General features: G+C 48.2%; 1 protein-coding gene across 1 annotated transcript; it reads left to right on the top strand.

Annotated features, from left to right (window-relative positions):
* Positions 1-15: 15 nt before the first annotated feature.
* On the top strand, positions 16-24,674 carry LOC115119828 (histone-arginine methyltransferase CARM1-like). Its single transcript, XM_065000652.1, has 17 exons — positions 16-598; positions 1,483-1,608; positions 1,737-1,843; positions 4,134-4,238; positions 4,340-4,450; positions 7,352-7,357; positions 8,668-8,737; positions 9,645-9,735; positions 9,965-10,046; positions 12,822-12,907; positions 14,207-14,296; positions 16,125-16,262; positions 18,064-18,153; positions 18,821-18,918; positions 21,002-21,085; positions 22,440-22,508; positions 22,744-24,674. Exons 1-17 carry the CDS (start codon positions 415-417, stop codon positions 22,881-22,883), a joined length of 1,677 nt encoding a protein of 558 aa, XP_064856724.1. The 5' UTR covers positions 16-414; the 3' UTR covers positions 22,884-24,674.

The following is a 24,674-nucleotide window of genomic DNA, read 5'->3' as shown; positions in this document are numbered from 1 at the left end:
TGGATTAGCTAACACAACGTGCCATTGGAACACAGGAGTAATGGTTGCTGATAATGGGCCTCTGTACTCCTGTGTAGATATTCTATTACAAAATCAGTAGTTTCTAGCTGCAATAGTCATTTACATTAGCAATGTCTACACTGTATTTCTGATCAATTGTTATTTTAATGGGCAAAAAAAAGCTTTACTTTCAAAAACAAGAACATTTCTAAGTGACCGCAAACTTTTGAATGGAGATGTGTATATATATATATATATATATAAATATCACACACACACACATTATTGGACTACCCTCTGTCCCCCAGGTTTCAGAAACAAAGGCAGATAGCCTTGGTATTTCACAAGATGCAGCTTCTGTTATGCCCCGACTGACTGGGGGTGGCAGTAGCGAGCAGCACCGTAGTTTGCTTGATGGTGAAGTCTGAGCCGACGAAGCAAAGTCAAGTAGCAAAGATGGCGGTATCGGTGTTTCCTTGTGTGCGGTTGCGGTCCATCGGGGACGCGAACGGAGAGATCCAGCGACACTCCGAGCAACAGCCCCTGAGGTTGGAGGTTAAAAGCACCCCAGACACGGCTCTCCTAAATCTCTCCAATAGTAAGTAGCTGCTATAACCATCTCCCGGGGGTATTGATTATCCGCTAGTTAGCTAGCGCTTCCTGCCTTGTGGCAGCCCGAGAACCCTTCACGATGCTATGAAGAATCAATCAGTAAAGCGGCGGCTAACTGACTTTAGTATCTTGCTAACCAGGTAGCATTTCACTGTGATGGGCCGGTGCGTTGGGATGGCACAAGTTCACCCAAAATGTGTTTTTCCAAAGTGAACTAATGTTGATATTGTAGAAATCGGGTGGTTATTACCAGAATATTGATACACTACATATAAAACAGCATCTTTATTAACGTTATGAGATGGCTAGGTAACTAGCATGCTAAGTTTGAGGCTTGGTGTGCCTATACATCTTGGTGGCTTTGTCCTGTAGCTTCACATCTTTCATTGTAGAGTAACGTCAGTTAGCCTGGAAACCCGACGTTGAATCTCATTCAATTTGATGTTGGGCGATAATTGAATCGTTGTAATCAGGAAAGATAACTCCCTCGACCTCTGCAAGCCAGAATGTTGAATAAAAATATATTTGAACTTACTTTACCCGTGCGGTTGGTCCATTACGTGTAGGAATGAGACTATACAAATAAGTGTAATTAAATCAACTTTTCAAAGTACTAGTGTGTTAAAATGTCTCAACTGAAGCAAGATGAAAATAGAAGCAAGATGAAAAGAGAAGCATGTGTGCTTGCCAAGCTCTTGCACCTGTTTACATGCTTCTGCGGATGCTTCAGGTGAAGCACTGATAGTGACATTTTAACTCCCTACCAGTGCTTTGAAAAGGTTGGATTAATTCTACTTTGGAAATATTGTGTGTGTGTCTCTGTGTGTGTGTGTGGCTTTATCTTACCTGTCTCTGGTGGTTTGTCAACAGGCGATGAGACATCAGTCTTCAAGTGTTCGTTGTCCAGGGAAACGGAATGCAGTCGTGTGGGGAAACAGTCATTCATCATCACACTGGGCTGCAACAGTGTCCTGCTACAGTTCTCCACACCTGCAGGTAGGCTGTGTGAATGTTTTATAAAAGTTGTGCAGTGATTGCCTCATCGGTGGTGATGTAAAGTCTGTTTCTAAGTGTGTGTGTGTGTGTGTTGGTGTGTGGTGTGTGTTGGTGTGGTGTGTGTGTAGAGTTTACTTCCTTCTATAACATTCTGAAGAGTTGCCGGGGCCACAATGCAGAACACTCCGTCTTCAGTGACAGGACAGAAGAGTCCTCTGCCGTGCAATACTTTCAGGTGGGACACACACACACACACACTGGACTGGCACACACTGGACTGGATCTGCACTGGCAAGGCATTTCCTGCAGTTCCATCTAATCCAACTCTCACACGGTGATGTAGTGGAGGGGTAACGCAAGTAGACATAGTTTACACACCTTTTTTTAGGCCCGACAGTTTACACACCATTTGCTGAAAAATGCATTGAAAGAACAGGAAGCGCTGCTTTTTCCACCGTGACCAGCGAACAGTTCACCCACCAATGTTTTTTTATCACCACACACACACACAGAGACACACACAAATCAAAAAAATCAAATCAAATCAAATTTTATTTGTCACATACACATGGTTAGCAGATGTTAATGCGAGTGTAGCGAAATGCTTGTGCTTCTAGTTCCGACAATGCAGTGATAACCAACAAGTAATCTAACTAACAATTCCAAAACTACTGTCTTATACACAGTGTAAGGGGATAAGGAATATGTACATAAGGATATATGAATGAGTGATGGTACAGAGCAGCATACAGTAGATGGTATCGAGTACAGTATATACATATGAGATGAGTATGTAAACAAAGTGGCATAGTTAAAGTGGCTAGTGACATAAGAATGCAGTCGATGATCTAGAGTACAGTATATACATATGCATATGAGATGAATAGTGTAGGGTAAGTAACATTATATAAGGTAGCATTGTTTAAAGTGGCTAGTGATATATTTACATAATTTCCCATCAATTCCCATTATTAAAGTGGCTGGAGTTGGGTCAGTGTCAATGACAGTGTGTTGGCAGCAGCCACTCAATGTTAGTGATTGCTGTTTAACAGTCTGATGGCCTTGAGATAGAAGCTGTTTTTCAGTCTCTCGGTCCCAGCTTTGATGCACCTGTACTGACCTCGCCTTCTGGATGATAGCGGGGTGAACAGGCAGTGGTTCGGGTGGTTGATGTCCTTGATGATCTTTATGGCCTTCCTGTAACATCGGGTGGTGTAGGTGTCCTGGAGGGCAGGTAGTTTGCCCCCGGTGATGCGTTGTGCAGACCTCACTACCCTCTGGAGAGCCTTACGGTTGAGGGCGGAGCAGTTGCCGTACCAGGCGGTGATACAGCCCGCCAGGATGCTCTCGATTGTGCATCTGTAGAAGTTTGTGAGTGCTTTTGGTGACAAGCCGAATTTCTTCAGCCTCCTGAGGTTGAAGAGGCGCTGCTGCGCCTTCTTCACGACGCTGTCAGTGTGAGTGGACCAATTCAGTTTGTCTGTGATGTGTATGCCGAGGAACTTAAAACTTGCTACCCTCTCCACTACTGATCCATCGATGTGGATAGGGGGTGTTCCCTCTGCTGTTTCCTGAAGTCCACAATCATCTCCTTAGTTTTGTTGACGTTGAGTGTGAGGTTATTTTCCTGACACCACACTCCGAGGGCCCTCACCTCCTCCCTGTAGGCCGTCTCGTCGTTGTTGGTAATCAAGCCTACCACTGTTGTGTCATCCGCAAACTTGATGATTGAGTTGGAGGCGTGCATGGCCACGCAGTCGTGGGTGAACAGGGAGTACAGGAGAGGGCTCAGAACGCACCCTTGTGGGGCCCCGTGTTGAGGATCAGCGGGGAGGAGATGTTGTTGCCTACCCTCACCACCTGTGGGCGGCCCGTCAGGAAGTCCAGTACCCAGTTGCACAGGGCGGGTCGAGACCCAGGGTCTCGAGCTTGATGACGAGCTTGGAGGGTACTATGGTATTGAATGCCGAGCTGTAGTCGATGAACAGCATTCTCACATAGGTATTCCTCTTGTCCAGGTGGGTTAGGGCAGTGTGCAGTGTGGTTGAGATTGCATCGTCTGTGGACCTATTTGGGCGGTAAGCAAATTGGAGTGGGTCTAGGGTGTCAGGTAGGGTGGAGGTGATATGGTCCTTGACTAGTCTCTCAAAGCACTTCATGATGACGGAAGTGAGTGCTACGGGGCGGTAGTCGTTTAGCTCAGTTACCTTAGCTTTCTTGGGAACAGGAACAATGGTGGCCCTCTTGAAGCATGTGGGAACAGCAGACTGGTATAGGGATTGATTGAATATGTCCGTAAACACACCGGCCAGCTGGTCTGCGCATGCTCTGAGGGCGCGGCTGGGGATGCCGTCTGGGCCTGCAGCCTTGCGAGGGTTAACACGTTTAAATGTCTTACTCACCTCGGCTGCAGAGACACACAGCGTTATCAAGTCTAAAAGACATTGGAGAGAACTGCTGAACTTTGACTGATTGGCCTCTGAATGACCTTTGCCTTCTGCCCTTTGACCCTCGTCTCCCTCCAGTTCTATGGCTATCTCTCTCAGCAGCAGAACATGATGCAGGACTATGTTCGGACCGGAACCTACCAACGTGCCATCCTTCAGAACCACGGTGACTTTAAGGACAAGGTACCACACACAAACACAGACACGCAGTGACTGATTTATGTGTGCTGCCAATCCAATGATCTGTGATCTCTCTTCCTCTTCCTCCCTCCCCTTCTCTCTAGGTGGTGTTAGATGTGGGCTGTGGTTCAGGTATTCTGTCGTTCTTTGCGGCGCAGGCCGGAGCAAGGAAGGTCTACGCTGTGGAGGCTAGCACCATGGCCCAGCACGCAGAGGTAACACACACTGACCACCTACCACACTGACCGCCTACCACACTGACCGCCACCTACCACACTGACCGCCACCTACCACACTGACCGCCACCTACCACACTGACCGCCACCTACCACACTGACCGCCACCTACCACACTGACCGCCACCTACCACACTGACCGCCACCTACCACACTGACCGCCACCTACCACACTGACCGCCACCTACCACACTGACCGCCACCTACCACACTGACCACCGCCTACCACACTGACCACCGCCTACCACACTGACCACCGCCTACCACACTGACCACCGCCTACCACACTGACCACCATCTACCACACTGACCACCGCCTACCACACTGACCACCTACCACACTGACCACCTACCACACTGACCGCCATCTACCACACTGACCACCTACCACACTGACCACCTACCACACTGACCACCTACCACACTGACCACCTACCACACTGACCACCTACCACACTGACCACCTACCACACTGACCACCTACCACACTGACCACCTACCACACTGACCACCTGACCACCTACCACACTGACCGCCACCTACCACACTGACCGCCACCTACCACACTGACCGCCACCTACCACACTGACCGCCACCTACCACACTGACCGCCACCTACCACACTGACCGCCACCTACCACACTGACCGCCGCCTACCACACTGACCGCCACCTACCACACTGACCGCCGCCTACCACACTGACCGCCGCCTACCACACTGACCGCCACCTGACCACACTGACCACTGACCACTACCACACTGACCGCCACCACACTGACCACCGCCTACCACACTGACCACCGCCTACCACACTGACCACCGCCTACCACACTGACCACCTACCCCACTGACCACCACCTACCACACTGACCACCTACCACACTGACCGCCTACCACACTGACCGCCTACCACACTGACCACCTGACCACACTGACCACCTACCACACTGACCACCTACCACACTGACCACCTACCACACTGACCACCGCCTACCACACTGACCACCTACCACACTGACCACCGCCTACCACACTGACCACCTACCACACTGACCACCTACCACACTGACCACCACCTACCACACTGACCACCACCCGCCACCTACCACTGACCGCCACCTACCACACTGACCGCCACCTACCACACTGACCGCCACCTACCACACTGACCGCCACCTACCACACTGACCACCGCCTACCACACTGACCCGCCTACCACACTGACCACCGCCTACCACACTGACCACCGCCTACCACACTGACCACCCGCCTACCACACTGACCACCACCACACTGACCACCACCACACTGACCACCACCACACTGACCACCACTGACCACCGCCACACTGACCACCTACCACACTGACCACCGCCTACCACACTGACCACCTACCACACTGACCACCTACCACACTGACCACCTACCACACTGACCACCCACCACACTGACCACCGCCATCTACCACACTGACCACCTACCACACTGACCACCACCTACCACACTGACCACCTACCACACTGACCACCACCACACTGACCACCTACCACACTGACCACCTACCACACTGACCACCTACCACACTGACCACCTACCACACTGACCACCTACCACTGACCACCTACCACACTGACCGCCTACCACACTGACCGCCTACCACACTGACCCACCTACCACACTGACCACCACCTACCACACTGACCACCACCTACCACACTGACCGCCTACCACACTGACCACCACCACACTGACCACCACCTACCACACTGACCACCTACCACCACTGACCACCACCACCACACTGACCACCGCCTACCACACTGACCCGCCTACCACACTGACCACCGCCTACCACACTGACCACCGCCTACCACACTGACCACCACCACCACACTGACCACCGCCTACCACACTGACCACCACCACTGACCACACTGACCACCACCACCACACTGACCACACTGACCACCACACTGACCACCTGACCTACCACACTGACCACCTACCACACTGACCACCTACCACACTGACCACCACCTACCACACTGACCACCACACTGACCACCTACCACACTGACCACCTACCACACTGACCACCACACTGACCACCACACTGACCACCACCTACCACACTGACCACCACCACACACTGACCACCACCTACCACACTGACCACCTACCACACTGACCACCACCACCACACTGACCACCACCACCACACTGACCACCACCACCACCACACTGACCACCACCTACCACACTGACCACCACCACCACCACCGCCTGACCACCACCACCACCACACTGACCACACCCACCACCACACTGACCACCACCACACTGACCACCACCACACTGACCACCACCACCACACTGACCACCACCACCACACTGACCACCACCACACTGACCACCTACCACACTGACCACCACCACCACACTGACCACCACCACCACCACCTACCACACTGACCACCACCACCACACTGACCACCACCACCACACTGACCACCACCTACCACACTGACCACCACCACACTGACACCGCCTACCACACTGACCACCACCACCACACTGACCACCACCACCACACTGACCACCATACCACACTGACCACCACCACTGACCACCACCACACTGACCACCACCACACTGACCACCACCACACTGACCACCACCCCACCACCACCACCACCACCTACCACACTGACCACCACCACACTGACCAGTATGAGTGTGGGTTAGTTTCTTTTGCTGTGATATATTGTTATTGTGGTGATTCTTAGTGATGAAGATGTTGTTAATTAGACTACACTGAGGACGCGTGAGGAGACCTCCACACTGACCACCACACACTAATCCCGTGTGTGTGTGTGTAGGTGCTGGTAAACCCAACGGAATGGGGGATCCAGGGAAGGTGGAGGAGATCTCCTACCAGAGCAGGTGACATCATCATCTCTGAACCCATGGGATGACCACCACCTTCACACTGACCACCTACCACACTGAGAGTTACCTACACGCCACTGACCACCTCCACAAACCAACGGTGAGGGGGGAGGGAGGAGAGATGGAGAGACCAGAATGCTGGAGAGTTACCACACGACCAAGAAGTTCCTCAAACCCACACGGTGAGGGAGGGGACCTACCAGGGAGAGAGAGAGGAGGGAGAGAGACCACCTAGAGACTGATGGACCTTACCTACACTGACCACCTCAAACCCAACGGTGAGGAGGGAGGGACCTGGAGGAGGGGACCAGAGAGACTGAAGTTAGAGAATGATGGACCTTACCACACGCCTCAAACCCAACCACAGGAGGGACCTACCACAGATGGACCACCAGAGGGACCAGCCACAGACCAAGTTAGAGAATGAGACCACCTAACGCCACCTCCACAAACCCACCACGGTGAGGAGGGAGGGAGGAGACTGGAGACCAGAGAGGGAGGGAGAGAGGAGAGAGGAAGTTAGAGAATGATGGAGAGTGACCACCACCACCACACTTCCTCAAACCCAACGGTGAGGAGGGAGGGAGGACCTGGAGAGAGAGAGGGAGAGAGGAGAGAGGAAGTTAGAGAATGATGGAGAGTTACCACCACCACACTGACCCAACACACACTGACCACCACCACCACACTGACCACCACCACCAGTTAGAGAATGATGGAGAGTTACCTCACACTGACCAACCTCAAACCACCACCACACTGAGGAGGGAGGGAGGAGAGATGGACCACCAGAGAGGGAGAGGGAGACCAGGACCAGTGAGAATGATGGAGAGACCACACTGAAGTTCCAAACCCACACTGAGACCACCATGGGGAGAGACCTACCACGCCAAGAAGTTCCACAAACCCAACGGTGAGGAGGGAGGGAGGAGAGATGGAGAGAGAGAGGGAGGGAGAGAGGAGAGAGGTGATTCTAGAGAATGATGGAAGATGTTGTTACACGCCAAGAAGTTCCTCAAACCCACTGTGAGGAGGGAGGAGGTGGGAGAGGGAGGAGAGGGAGAGAGGAAGTAGAGGGAGGAGAGAGGAGGAGCTAAGAATGATGGTGAGTTACCTGTGAAGAAGTTCCTCAAACCCAACGGAGGAGGGGGGAGGAGGATGGAGAGAGAGGGAGGGAGAGGTGGAGGAAGTTAGAGAATGATGGAGAGTTACCTCACGCAAGAAGTTCTCAAACCCAACGGAGGAGGGAGATGAGGGAGGGAGAGAGGAGGATGCTGGAGAGTTACCTACACGCCAGAAGTTCCTCAAACCCAACGGTGAGGAGGGAGGGAGGGATGGAGGAGAGAGGGAGGAGGAGAGGAAGTTAGAGAATGATGGAGAGTTACCTACACGCCAAGAAGTTCCTCAAACCCAACGGTGAGGAGGGAGGGAGGAGAGATGGAGAGAGAGAGGGAGGGAGAGAGGAGAGAGGAAGTTAGAGAATGATGGAGAGTTACCTACACGCCAAGAAGTTCCTCAAACCCAACGGTGAGGAGGGAGGGAGGGAGGAGAGAGAGAGGGAGGGAGGGAGAGAGGAAGTTAGAGAATGATGGGGAGAGTTACCTACACGCCAAGAAGTTCCTCAAACCCAACGGTGAGGAGGGAGGGAGGATGGATGAGGGAGGGAGAGGAGGTGAGAGGATGAGAATGATGGGAGAGGTTCCTCAAACCCAACGGTGAGGGAGGGAGGAGGGATGGATGAGAGGAGGGAGGGAGGGAGGGAGGGAGATCGATGAGGGAGGAGTTAGAGAATGATGGGGAGCTAGAGGAGGTGATGGATGAGGGATGAGGGAGGAGGTGATGGATGAGGGAGGGAGGTGATGGATGAGGAGGAGGATGGAGGGGGAGAGGGATAGAGGAGGTGATGGATGAGGGATAGAGGAGGTGATGGATGAGGGATAGAGGAGGTGATGGATGAGGGAGGGATGGACGAGAGAGGTTGGGAGGGATAGCGGACGTGATGGATGAGGGAGGGATAGAGGACGTGATGGATGAGAGAGGGAGGGGGTGATGGATGAGGAAGGGAGGGATACAGGAAGTGATGGATGAGAGAGAGAGAGGGAGGGATACAGCCCAACGGTAAGATGGAGAACAGGAGATATGGAAGGAAAGAAAGAGGGGGATGAGGAAATGGAATGAGTAAACAGGTGTTGCCGACAGCCCTAACCCTCTCTCCTCTCCTAGGTAACATGTTCCCCACTCTAGGTGACGTCCACCTGGCTCCCTTCACAGACGAACAGTTATACATGGAACAGTTCACCAAGGCCAACTTCTGGTGAATCTCCTTTCACTTTACTTTTTACCTTCATTTAACAAGCTACAGTCTAACTCTCACTTATGCAACTTCTGGTGAACTATATATACTTACTATATTATTAAAGCTTAATTTTCACCTGGAAAGTGTTGGGGGGGATTCACCAGACCTTTGTTACAACTATACAAAAATGTTGAATTGTCACTACGTCAACTAACTAAAGCCACTTCCCACGGTCTCTCTCTGTCAGGTATCAGCCATCGTTCCATGGTGTTGATCTGTCATCGCTGAGAGAAGCTGCAGTAGACGAGTACTTCAGACAACCCATTGTGGTGAGACTCCACCCCCCCACCCACCTGGTTCTCCCCCCCTCTCTATTCTATTAGGTTCTCATCCTCAGTTCTCTCCCCTCTCTCTACCCTCTCCTGGTTCTCTCTCCCTCCTCTATTCTATTCTAGGTTCTCTCTCCTCTATTCTATTAGGTTCTCTCTCCCCTCCTCTCTCTCTATTCTATTAGGTTCTCTCTCCCCTCTCTCTATTCTATTAGGTTCTCTCTCCCCTCCTCTCTCTCTATTCTATTAGGTTCTCTCTCTCTCTCTATTCTATTAGGTTCTCTCTTCTCTCTCTCTCTATTCTATTAGGTTCTCTCTCCCCTCTCTCTATTCTATTAGGTTCTCTCTCCCCTCCTCTCTCTCTATTCTATTAGGTTCTCTCTATTCTATTAGGTTCTCTCTCTATTAGGTTCTCTCTATTCTATTAGGTTCTCTCTCTCTCTATTCTATTAGGTTCTCTCTCCTCTCTCTCTCTATTCTATTAGGTTCTCTCTCCCCTCCTCTCTCTCTATTCTATTAGGTTCTCTCCCCTCATCTCTCTATTCTATTAGGTTCTCTCTCCCCTCTCTCTCTCTCTCTCTATTCTATTAGGTTCTCTCTCCCTCTCTCTCTCTCTCTCTATTCTATTAGGTTCTCTCTCCCTCTCTCTCTCTCTCTCTATTCTATTAGGTTCTCTCTCCCCTCTCTCTCTCTCTCTCTATTCTATTAGGTTCTCTCTCCCCTTCTCTCTCTCTCTATTCTATTAGGTTCTCTCTCCCCTTCTCTCTCTGTCTATTCTATTAGGTTCTCTCTCCCCTCCTCTCTCTCTATTCTATTAGGTTCTCTCTCCCTTCCTCTCTCTCTATTCTATTAGGTTCTCTCTCCCCTCCTTTCTCTCTAATTCAGTATGCTTTAATGGCATGATTGACAAGGTGAATGTTGCTGAAGCCAAGTCACTCAGAACAATTATCAAAATAAAAAAACTATATACATACAGTTGAATTCGGAAGTTTACATACACCTTAGCCAAATACATTTAAACTCAGTTTTTCACAACACCTGACATTTAATCCTAGTAAAAATTCCCTGTCTTAGGTCAGTTAGGATCACCACTTTATTTTAAGAATGTGAAATGTCAGAATAATAGTAGAGAGAATGATTTATTTCAGCTTTTATTTCTGTCATCACAATCCCAGTGGGTCAGAAGTTTACATACACTCAATTAGTATTTGGTAGCATTGCCTTTAAATTGTTTAACTTGGGTCAAACGTTTCGGCCCATTCCTCCTGACAGAGCTGGTGTAACTGAGTCAGGTTTGTAGGCCTCCTTGCTCACACGCTTTTTCAGTTCTGCCCACAAATATTCTGTAGGGTTGAGGTTAGTGCTTTGTGATGGCCACTCCAATACCTTGACTTTGTTGTCCTTAAGCCATTTTGCCACAACTTCTGAAGTATGCTTGGGGTCATTGTCCATTTGGAAGACCCATTTGTGACCAAGCTTTAACTTCTTGGCTGATTTCTTGATGTTGCTTCAATATATCCACATAACTTCCATCCTCATGATGCCATCTATTTTGTGAAGTGCACCTGTCCCTCCTGCAGCAAAGCACCCCCACAACATGATGCTGGCACCCCCGTGCTTCACGGTTGGGATGGTGTTCTTCTTCCACAACATGATGCTGCCACCCCCGTGCTTCACGGTTGGGATGGTGTTCTTCAGCTTACAAGCCTCCCCCTTTTAACTCCAAACATAACGAAGGTCATTATGGCCAAACAGTTCTATTTTTGTTTCATCAGACCAGAGGACATTTCTCCAAAAAGTACGATCTTTGTCCCCATGTGCAGTTGCAAACCAGTGGCTTCTTCCTTGCCGAGCGGCCTTTCAGGTTATGTCGATATGGGTCTGGTTTTACTATGGATATAGATACTTTTGTACCTTTTGTACCAGCATCTTCACAAGGTCCTTTGCAGTTGTTCTGGGATTGATTTGCACTTTTCGCACCAAAGTACGTTCATCTCTAGGAGACAGAACGAGTCGCCTTCCTGAGCGTTATGACGGCTGCGTGGTCCCATGGTGTTTATACCTGCGTACTATTGTTTGTACAGATGATGGTGTTTATACCTGCGTACTATTGTTTGTACAGATGATTGTGTTTATACCTGCGTACTATTGTTTGTACAGATGATGGTGTTTATACCTGCGTACTATTGTTTGTACAGATGATGGTGTTTATACCTGCGTACTATTGTTTGTACAGATGAACCTGGTACCTTCAGGTGTCTGGGAATTGCTCCCAAGGATGAACCAGACTTGTGCAGGTTTACATATAGTTTTCTGAGGTCTTGGCTGATTTCTTTAGATTTTCCCATGATGTCAAGCAAAGAGGAATTTACTTTGAAGGTAGGCCCTGAAATACATGCACAGGTGCACCTCCAATTGACTCAAAATCAGAAGCTTCTAAAGCCATGACATCATTTTCTGGAATTTTCCAAGCTGTTTAAAGGCAAAGTCAACTTAGCGTATGTAAACTTCTGACCCACTGGAATTGTGATACAGTGAATTATAAGTTAAATAATCTGTCAGTAAACAATTGTTGGAAAAATTACTTGTGTCATGCGCAAAGTAGATGTAGTAGACTAACTGACTTGCCAAAACTATAGTTTATTATTAACAAGAAATTTGCGGAGTGGTCGAAAAACTAGTTTTAATGACTCCAACCTAAGTGTATGTAAACTTCCGACTTGAACTGTATATCTCTATCAATCTAATACAGAAATGTAATGATCTCTCTCTCAGGACACCTTTGATATCCGTATCCTCATGTCCAAGTCTGTCAAATACACCGTCAACTTCCTGGACGCGAAAGAGGGGGATCTGCACAGGTGAGTCCATCGCCTCCTCTCTCCTTCTGGGGCCTGTATTTAGAGAGCTCTCATTCTGGGGCCTGTATTTAGAGAGCTCTCATTCTGGGGCCTGTAGTATTTAGAGAGCTCTGCTTCTGGGGCCTGTAGTATTTAGGGAGCTCTCCTTCTGGGGCCTGTAGTATTTAGGGAGCTCTCCTTCTGGGGCCTGTAGTATTTAGGGAGCTCTCCTTCTGGGGCCTGTATTTAGAGAGCTCTGCTTCTGGGGCCTGTAGTATTTAGAGAGCTCTCCTTCTGGGGCCTGTAGTATTTAGGGAGCTCTCCTTCTGGGGCCTGTAGTATTTAGGGAGCTCTCCTTCTGGGGCCTGTAGTATTTAGGGAGCTCTCCTTCTGGGGCCTGTAGTATTTAGAGAGCTCTCCTTCTGGGGCCTGTAGTATTTAGGGAGCTCTCCTTCTGGGGCCTGTAGTATTTAGGGAGCTCTCCTTCTGGGGCCTGTAGTATTTAGAGAGCTCTCCTTCTGGGGCCTGTAGTATTTAGGGAGCTCTCCTTCTGGGGCCTGTAGTATTTAGGGAGCCCTCCTCTCTCCTTCAGAAAGAGACTTGGAGTAGGAATGCTGATCCAGGATCAATTTAGCCTATTTTAGATGATAATGAATGGACAGGGGGGGGTGATCCTAGATCAGCACTCTGAGACTGGTTATGAATCCAGGGCCTGATGTTGTGTTTAGTCTGAGGGTTGTGGTGATTGAGGTTACTGCTGAGAGTTTAGTCCACTTAAACTTCTCCCCTCTCTCTCTCTCCTCTTTCTCTCTCTCTCTCCTCTTTCTCTCTCTCTCTCCTCTTTCTCTCTCTCTCTCCTCTTTCTCTCTCTCTCTCTCTTTCTCTCTCTCTCCTCTTTCTCTCTCTCTCCTCTTTCTCTCTCTCCTCTTTCTCTCTCTCTCCTCTTTCTCTCTCTCCTCTCTCTCTCTTTCTCTCTCCCTCTCTCTCTCTTTCTCTCTCTCCTCTTTCTCTCTCCCCTCTCTCGTCTTTCTCTCTCCCCTCTCTCGTCTTTCTCTCTCCCCTCTCTCGTCTTTCTCTCTCCCCTCTCTCGTCTTTCTCTCTCCCCTCTCTCCTCTTTCTCTCTCCTCTTTTTCTCTCTCCTCTTTCTCTCTCCTCTTTCTCTCTCCTCTTTCTCTCTCTCTCCTCTCTCCCCTCTCGCTCTCTCCCCTCTCGCTCTCTCCTCTTTCTCTCCCCTCTCGCTCTCTCCTCTCGCTCTCTCCTCTTTCTCTCCCCTCTCTCTCTCTCCTCTTTCTCTCCCCTCTCTCCTCTCCTCTCTCTCAGGATGGAGATTCCCTTTAAGTTCCACATGATGACGTCAGGTCTGGTCCATGGTCTGGCCTTCTGGTTTGACGTGGCTTTCATCGGCTCAGCGTGAGTCCCCTGTGTGTGTTGTGTAAACTCTTGTCAGTCTTGATTGACCTGCTTTCCTTCATCTTTTGTGTATCCATCTGTGTGTGTGGGTCCATCTGACTGTGTGTGGGTCCATCTGACTGTGTGTGGGTCCATCTACAGTGGGGCAAAAAAGTATTTAGTCAGCCACCAATGGTGCAAGTTCTCCCACTTAAAAAGATGAGAGAGGCCTGTCATTTTCATCATAGGTACACTTCAACTATGACAGACAAAATGAGGGGGAAAAATCCAGAAAATCACATTGTAGGATGTTTAAAGAATTTATTTGCAAATTATGGTGGAAAATAAGTATTTGGTCACCTACAAACAAGCAAGATTTCTGGCTCTCACGGACCTGTAACTTCTTATTTAAGAGGCTCCTCTGTCCTCCACTCGTTACCTGTATTAATGGCACCTGTTTGAACTTGTTATCAGTATAAAAGACACCTCAAACAGTCACACTCCAAACTCCACTATGGCCAAGACCAAAGAGCTGTCAAAGGACACCAGAAACAAAATTGTAGACCTGCACCAGGCTGGGAAGACTGAATCTGCAATAGGTAAGCAGCTTGGTTTGAATAAATCAACTGTGGGAGCAATTATTAGGAAATGGAAGACATACAAGACCACTGATAATCTCCCTCGATCTGGGGCTCCACGCAAGATCTCACCCCGGGAGGTCAAAATGATCACAACAACGGTGAGCAAAAATCCCAGAACCACACGGGGGGACCTAGTGAATGACCTGCAGAGAGCTGGGACCAAAGTAACAAAGCCTACCATCAGTAACACACTACGCCGCCAGGGACTCAAATCCTGCAGTGCCAGATGTGTCCCCCTGCTTAAGCCAGTACATGTCCAGGCCCGTCTGAAGTTTGCTAGAGAGCATTTGGATGATCCAGAAGAAGATTGGGAGAATGTCATATGGTCAGATGAAAGCAAAATATAACTTTTTGGTAAAAACTCAACTCGTCGTGTTTGGAGGACAAAGAATGCTGAGTTGCATCCACCATACACCATACCTACTGTGAAGCATGGGGGTGGAAACATCATGCTTTGGGGCTGTTTTTCTGCAAAGGGACCAGGACGACTGATCCGTGTAAAGGAAAAAATGAATGGGGCCATGTATCGTGAGATTTTGAGTGAAAACCTCCTTCCATCAGCAAGGGCATTGAAGATGAAACGTGGCAGGGTCTTTCAGCATGACAATGATCCCAAACACACCACCCGGGCAACGAAGGAGTGGCTTCGTAAGAAGCATTTCAAGGTCCTGGAGTGGCCTAGCCAGTCTCCAGATGTCAACCCCATAGAAAATCTTTGAAGGGAGTTGAAAGTCTGTGTTGCCCAGCAACAGCCCCAAAACATCACTGCTCTAGAGGAGATCTGCATGGAGGAATGGGCCAAAATACCAGCAACAGTGTGTGAAAACCTTGTGAAGACTTACAGCAAACGTTTGACCTCTGTCATTGCCAACAAAGGGTATGTAACAAAGTATTGAAAAACTTGTTATTGACAAAATACTTATTTTCCACCATAATTTGCAAATAAATTCATTAAAAATCCTACAATGTGAATTTCTGGATTTTTTTTCTAATTTTGTCTGTCATAGTTGAAGTGTACCTATGATGAAAATTACAGGCCTCATCTTTTTAAGTGGGAGAACTTGCACAATTGGTGGCTGACTAGATAGTTTTTTGCCCCACTATAACTGTGTGTGTGTGTCCATCTGTGTGTTTATCTAACTGTGTGTGTGGGTCCATCTAACTGTGTGTGTGGGTCCATCTGTGTGTTTATCTAACTGTGTGTCCAGGGTAACAGTGTGGCTCTCCACCTCTCCTACGGAGCCTCTGACCCACTGGTACCAGGTCCGCTGTCTGCTCCAGTCCCCTCTCTTCACCAAGGCAGGAGACACCCTGTCTGGCACTGCAACGCTCATCGCTAACAAGAGGTGAGACACCCCCCCCGGGGTAACTTTACCAAACACACACCTAAACAGGTCACACACCCCTGGGTAACTTTACCACTCACACACCTAAACAGGTCACACACACACACCCCTGGGTAACTTTACCACTCACACACCTAAACAGGTCACACACACACACACACCCCCGGGTAACTTTACCACTCACACACCTAAACAGGTCACACACACACACCCCTGGGTAACTTTACCACTCACACACCTAAACAGGTCACACACACACACACACACCCCCGGGTAACTTTACCACTCACACACCTAAACAGGTCACACACACACACACACACCCCCGGGTAACTTTACCACTCACACACCTAAACAGGTCACACACACACACCCCTGGGTAACTTTACCACTCACACACCTAAACAGGTCACACACACACACACACCCCTGGGTAACTTTACCAAACACACACCTAAACAGGTCACACACCCCTGGGTAACTTTACCACTCACACACCTAAACAGGTCACGCCCACCTGCACACCTAAACAGGTCACGCACACCTAAACAGGTCACGCACACCTAAACAGGTCACGCCCACCTGCACACCTAAACAGGTCACGCCCACCTGCACACCTAAACAGGTCACGCCCACCTGCACACCTAAACAGGTCACGCCCACCTGCACACCTAAACAGGTCACGCCCACCTGCACACCTAAACGGGTCACGCCCACCTAAACGGGTCACGCCCACCTAAACAGGTCACGCCCACCTAAACAGGTCACGCCCACCTCAACGGGTCACGCCCACCTCAACGGGTCACGCCCACCTGCACACCTCAACGGGTCACGCCCACACTGCACACCTCAACGGGTGACTACCACCCTGCACACCTCAACGGGTGACTACCACCCTGCACACCTCAACGGGTGACTACCACCCTGCACACCTCAACGGGTGACTACCACCCTGGGTGACTACCACCACACCTCAACGGGTGACTACCACCCTGCACACCTCAACGGGTGACTACCACCCTGCACACCTCAACGGGTGACTACCACCCTGCACACCTCAACGGGTGACTACCACCCTGCACACCTCAACGGGTGACTACCACCCTGCACACCTCAACGGGTGACTACCACCCTGCACACCTCAACGGGTGACTACCACACTGAACACCTAAACAGGTGACTACCACCCTGCACACCTCAACAGGTGACTACCACCCTGAACACCTAAACAGGTGACTACCACCCTGAACACCTAAACAGGTCACACCCACGTGCACACCTAAACAGGTCACACCCACACTGAACACCTAAACAGGTCACACCCACCTGCACACCTAAACAGGTGACTACCACCTGAACACCTAAACAGGTGACTACCACCCTGAACACCTAAACAGGTGACTACCACCCTGAACACCTAAACAGGTGACTACCACCCTGAACACCTAAACAGGTGACTACCACCCTGAACACCTAAACAGGTGACTACCACCCTGAACACCTAAACAGGTGACTACCACCCTGAACACCTAAACAGGTGACTACCACCCTGAACACCTAAACAGGTGACTACCACCCTGAACACCTAAACAGGTGACTACCACCCTGAACACCTAAACAGGTGACTACCACACTGAACACTTAAACAGGTGACTACCACACTGAACACCTAAACAGGTGACTACCACACTGAACACCTAAACAGGTGACTACCACCCTGAACACCTAAACAGGTGACTACCACCCTGAACACACCTGCCAAGGTACCCTCTTAAAGGATTCATCTGACCTGTGCTCCCAGACAGAGCTATGACATCAGTATGGTGGCCCAGGTGGACCAGACAGGAAGCAAGTCTAGCAACCTGCTGGATCTCAAGAACCCCTTCTTCAGGTCAGAGGCACTCTCTACCTACCCCTCTTCTCTCCTCTCTCTCTTCCTTCTCTTCTCTCTCTACTTCAAGTCAACAACACTATACTCTCTCTCTCTCTCCAAGTCAACAACACTATACCGTCTCTCTCTCTCTCTCTCCAAGTCAACAACACTATACCGTCTCTCTCTCTCTCTCTCCAAGTCAACAACACTATACTGTATCTCTCTCTCTCAAGTCAACAACACTATACCGTCTCTCTCTCTCTCTCCAAGTCAACAACACTATACCGTCTCTCTCAACAACACTATACTCTCTCTCTCTCTCAAGTCAACAACACTATACTGTCTCTCTCTCTCTCTCTCTCTCAAGTCAACAACACTATACCGTCTCTCTCTCTCTCTCTCTCTCTCTCTCTCTCTCTGTCATTTCTTCAGGTCAGCACAGCATGGACATTCTACCATTTCCTTGTTTTCTCTTTCCTTTTACAATTCTGCTTCCTCCCTCTCTCTCCTTCCTTCACTTTCTATCCCTTCTGTTGTTCCTAAAGCTGTTATTTATCTGCTATCTATCCTCCTCTTTATCGTGGTCTAAAACCTCTTTCCCTGCTAGACACGTCAAAGTCCTCTGTATGTGACCTACTGTCTCTGTGCTTGCCTGCCTCTGATTGGTTGATTGTGTGTTCCGCAGGTACACAGGCAGCACGTCAGCCCCGCCCCCAGGCTCTCACTACTCCTCCCCCTCAGAGAACATGTGGAGCAATGGAGGAGTCTACAACATGAACCAGGGTACACACACACACACACGGCATTAATCAGGTACTACACACACCACACACATATAGATCTTTACGCACACACACACACACACACACGGCATTAATCAGGTACTACACACACCACACACATATAGATCTTTACGCACACACACACACACACACACGGCATTAATCAGGTACTACACACATATAGATCTATACACACACGGCATTAATCAGGTACTACACACATATAGATCTATACACACAAGGCATTAATCAGGTACTACACACATATAGATCTACACACACACACGGCATTAATCAGGTACTACACACATATAGATCTATACACACACGGCATTAATCAGGTACTACACACATATAGATCTATACACACACACACACACACACACGGCATTAATCAGGTACTACACACATATAGATCTATACACACAAGGCATTAATCAGGTACTACACACATATAGATCTACACACACACACACGGCATTAATCAGGTACTACACACATATAGATCTACACACACACACGGCATTAATCAGGTACTACACACATATAGATCTACACACACGGCATTAATCAGGTACTACACACATAGATCTACACACACACACAAGGCATTAATCAGGTACTGCACACATAGATCTATACACACACGGCATTAATCAGGTACTACACACATATAGATCTACACACACACACAAGGCATTAATCAGGTACTGCACACACAGATCTATACACACACGGCATTAATCAGGTACTACACACATATAGATCTATACACACAAGGCATTAATCAGGTACTACACACATATAGATCTATACACACACGGCATTAATCAGGTACTACACACATATAGATCTATACACACACGGCATTAATCAGGTACTACACACATATAGATCTATACACACACGGCATTAATCAGGTACTACACACATATAGATCTATACACACACACACATGGCATTAATCAGGTACTACACACATATAGATCTATACACACACGGCATTAATCAGGTACTACACACATATAGATCTATACACACACACACACATGGCATTAATCAGGTACTACACACATATAGATCTATACACACACGGCATTAATCAGGTACTACACACATATAGATCTATACACACACACACGGCATTAATCAGGTACTACACACATATAGATCTATACACACACACGGCATTAATCAGGTACTACACACATATAGATCTATACACACATGGCATTAATCAGGTACTACACACACATAGATCTATACACACACACACAGCATTAATCAGGTACTACACACATATAGATCTACACACACACACGGCATTAATCAGGTACTACACACATATAGATCTATACACACAAGGCATTAATCAGGTACTACACACATATGGATCTATACACACACGGCATTAATCAGGTACTACACACATATAGATCTATACACACACACACATGGCATTAATCAGGTACTACACACATATGGATCTATACACACACGGCATTAATCAGGTACTACACACATATAGATCTATACACACACGGCATTAATCAGGTACTACACACATATAGATCTATACACACACGGCATTAATCAGGTACTACACACATATAGATCTATACACACACACACATGGCATTAATCAGGTACTACACACATATAGATCTATACACACACACACGGCATTAATCAGGTACTACACACATATAGATCTATACACACACACGGCATTAATCAGGTACTACACACATATAGATCTATACACACACGGCATTAATCAGGTACTACACACACATAGATCTATACACACACGGCATTAATCAGGTACTACACACATATAGATCTACACACACACACAAGGCATTAATCAGGTACTGCACACACAGATCTATACACACACGGCATTAATCAGGTACTACACACATATAGATCTATACACACAAGGCATTAATCAGGTACTACACACATATAGATCTATACACACACGGCATTAATCAGGTACTACACACATGGATCTATACACACGCAGACAGGTGAATACAGAAGTGTCTTTCCTGTTGTTAATGTGTCTCTCTGTCTATCAGGAGGGATGCCTGCCGTGTATGACCTCAGTACGGTCATCGGTGGCGGCGGCTCCACCGTGTCTCACAACAATCTCATCCCTCTTGGTACGCTGTGTGTGTGTGACTGACCAATCCCTACCCTCCTTTCTGCTCTGTATAGCCCTCACGCTGTGTGTGTGTGACTGACCAATCCCTACCCTCCTTTCTGCTCTGTATAGCCCTCAAATTCAAATCTGAATCTCCTAAGCCAGTTTCACTGCTTTTTAAAAATGAATCCCTTCTAATCAGGGACTGATTTCCACCTGGGAGACCAGGTGGGTGTAATGAATAATCAGGTAGAAACCCAGCAGTAGTCTAGACCTTCCAGGGACTGATTTCCACCTGTGTGTAATGAATAATCAGGTAGAAACCCAGTAGTCTAGACCTTCCAGGGACTGATTTCCACCTGGGTGTAATGAATAATCAGGTAGAAACCCAGTAGTCTAGACCTTCCAGGGACTGATTTCCACCTGGGTGTAATGAATAATCAGGTAGAAACCCAGTAGTCTAGACCTTCCAGGGACTGATTTCCACCTGGGTGTAATGAATAATCAGGTAGAAACCTAGTAGTCTAGACATTCCAGGGACTGATTTCCACCTGGGTGTAATGAATAATCAGGTAGAAACCCAGCAGTAGTCTAGACCTTCCAGGGACTGATTTCCACCTGGGAGACCAGGTGGGTGTAATGAATAATCAGGTAGAAACCCAGCAGTAGTCTAGACCTTCCAGGGACTGATTTCCACCTGGGAGACCAGGTGGGTGTAATGAATAATCAGGTAGAAACCCAGCAGTAGTCTAGACCTTCCAGGGACTGATTTCCACCTGGGAGACCAGGTGGGTGTAATGAATAATCAGGTAGAAACCCAGCAGTAGTCTAGACCTTCCAGGGACTGATTTCCACCTGGGTGTAATGAATAATCAGGTAGAAACCCAGTAGTCTAGACCTTCCAGGGACTGATTTCCACCTGGGTGTAATGAATAATCAGGTAGAAACCCAGTAGTCTAGACCTTCCAGGGACTGATTTCCACCTGGGTGTAATGAATAATCAGGTAGAAAACCAGTAGTCTAGACGTATTCCAATGTAACACTGGAACCTCTGCTGTATCGGGTTACAACATACTGGAAATGTTCCCCAAGTTTTCTAGAAATTCCAGTTAGAATATTCCTGGAAGTCTGTTATTCGTCCTACCAGGATTTGTGGAAAGGTTGTGAAAGTTACTGGGATGTTGAAACCCTGCCTGTGTAATGTCAGTTGTGTATCTATATGTTGGACTCCAGCTGTATCTGTAACTGACCTTTTGTATACTAGTTTTGCTGTGTTTTCTTGTTCCAAATAAAATGTGCCAATTTGTAAATTATCTCCTCTCTGTGTGTGTGTGTGTGTGTGTGTGCGCTTGCACGTGTGTGTGTGTGGGCAGTGAACACAGGGGTAGTGAACCATACATCTTCTAGAGTTGGGTCTATCATGAGTACAGGCGTGGGCCAGGGTGAGTGAGTGTGTCACCATGGTTGCAGAGCTACAGCTGTTTACTGTTGCTAATGTTGTAGTCTTGTCCACAGTTCAGTTAGTGTATGGTCTGACATTTAGTTGCTTTAATGTTTGATTTATTTTAGATATAAAGTGCTTCCTAGTCCAGCACTAGGTTTTATCTGGGTCTGGGAAACTGCCCCGAGCTGCTCTTTGAAGAACGCAATTCACTTCCTGTTTTCTCTCTTCCTCAGGAGTGACAACTGGACAATCGGGGCCCGGCAACAGTCCTCAATACCCAATCAACAACAGCCAGTTCACCATGGGCGGGCCTTCCATCTCCATGTCGTCTCCCATGGCGATGCCTAGCAACACTATGCACTACGGGAGCTAAGACCTACCAACCGTCCATAGCTCCCCCACCCCCCTCTTCTCTCCTACCCCCCCTCTTCTCTCCCACCCCCCCTCCTGGAAGGAAACCAAACTGGACTGATAATATGGACGTGCCTCTCCTCCCTTCACCCCTCCGTTCTCTGGTTCCTGATGTCTCCGGCCCAGTCCAGAAACAACTACACACTGAAAGGGTTGGATAGGTTTAGGGCTGTCAAATGTCCAGGTTCTCCATTCTGGTTGGAGGATTTCTGATGTCCTACTTGTTCTGTCTGGATTGCAACCGTTGATGGTTTAAGTAATGTTGCCTCAACACATCCCCATGATCTCAACACATCCCCATGACCCCAACACATCCCCGTGATCTCAACACATCCCCGTGACCTCAACACATCCCCATGACCTCAACACATCCCCGTGACCTCAACACATCCCCGTGACCTCAACACATCCCCGTGACCTCAACACATCCCCGTGACCTCAACACATCCCCGTGACCTCAACACATCCCCGTGACCTCAACACATCCCCGTGACCTCAACACATCCCCGTGACCTCAACACATCCCCGTGACCTCAACACATCCCCTTGACCTCAACACATCCTCAACACATCCCCTTGACCTCAACACATCCCCATGACCTCAACACATCCCCTTGACCTCAACACATCCCCGTGACCTCAACACATCCCCGTGACCTCAACACATCCCCGTGACCTCAACACATCCCCGTGACCTCAACACATCCCCTTGACCTCAACACATCCCCTTGACCTCAACACATCCTCAACACATCCCCATGACCTCAACACATCCCCATGACCTCAACACATCCCCATGACCTCAACACATCCCCATGACCTCAACACATTCTGAGGCAGAGTGAAAGGTGTGTGCTTGTAACCATTCTGTTTTATGTATTCACAACCCACATAGAAACATTTAGAAGGATCTTATGTACTTACTGTGGCTATGGGGGTTTAGAAACGTACACACACAGTTGTATTATACACACACACACACACACACAGTTGTATTATACACACACACACACACACACACAGTTGTATTATACACACACACACACACACAGTTGTATTATACACACACACACACACACACACACACAGTTGTATTATATACACACACACACACACAGTTGTATTATACACACACACACACACACAGTTGTATTATACACACACACACACACACAGTTGTATTATACACACACACACACACACAGTTGTATTATATACACACACACACACACAGTTGTATTATATACACACACACACACACAGTTGTATTATATACACACACACACACACAGTTGTATTATATACACACACACACACACAGTTGTATTATATACACACACACACACACACAGTTGTATTATATACACACATACACGCACACACAGTTGTATTATATACACACACAAACACAGTTGTATTATATACACACACACACACAGTTGTATTATATACACACACACACACACAGTTGTATTATATACACACACACACACACACAGTTGTATTATACACACACACACACACACACAGTTGTATTATACACACACACACACAGTTGTATTATACACACACACACACACAAAGTTGTATTATACACACACACAAAGTTGTATTATACACACACACAGAGCCTCCTGCAGGACAGAAAGGACTTTGAGCTTCTGTGAAGTTTTATCAGTCACTCCCATCTTCCCCAGCCCGTCGCTTGTGACCCAACGTCCCGATCAATAAATTCCTGAATCCTAACCTTTCA

The sequence above is a fragment of the Oncorhynchus nerka genome, linkage group LG15, assembly GCF_034236695.1.
Source record: "Oncorhynchus nerka isolate Pitt River linkage group LG15, Oner_Uvic_2.0, whole genome shotgun sequence".
NCBI lineage: Eukaryota > Metazoa > Chordata > Actinopteri > Salmoniformes > Salmonidae > Oncorhynchus > Oncorhynchus nerka.
Note: the sequence above shows the minus strand (reverse complement) of the source record. Positions and strands in the feature narration are given on the sequence as shown.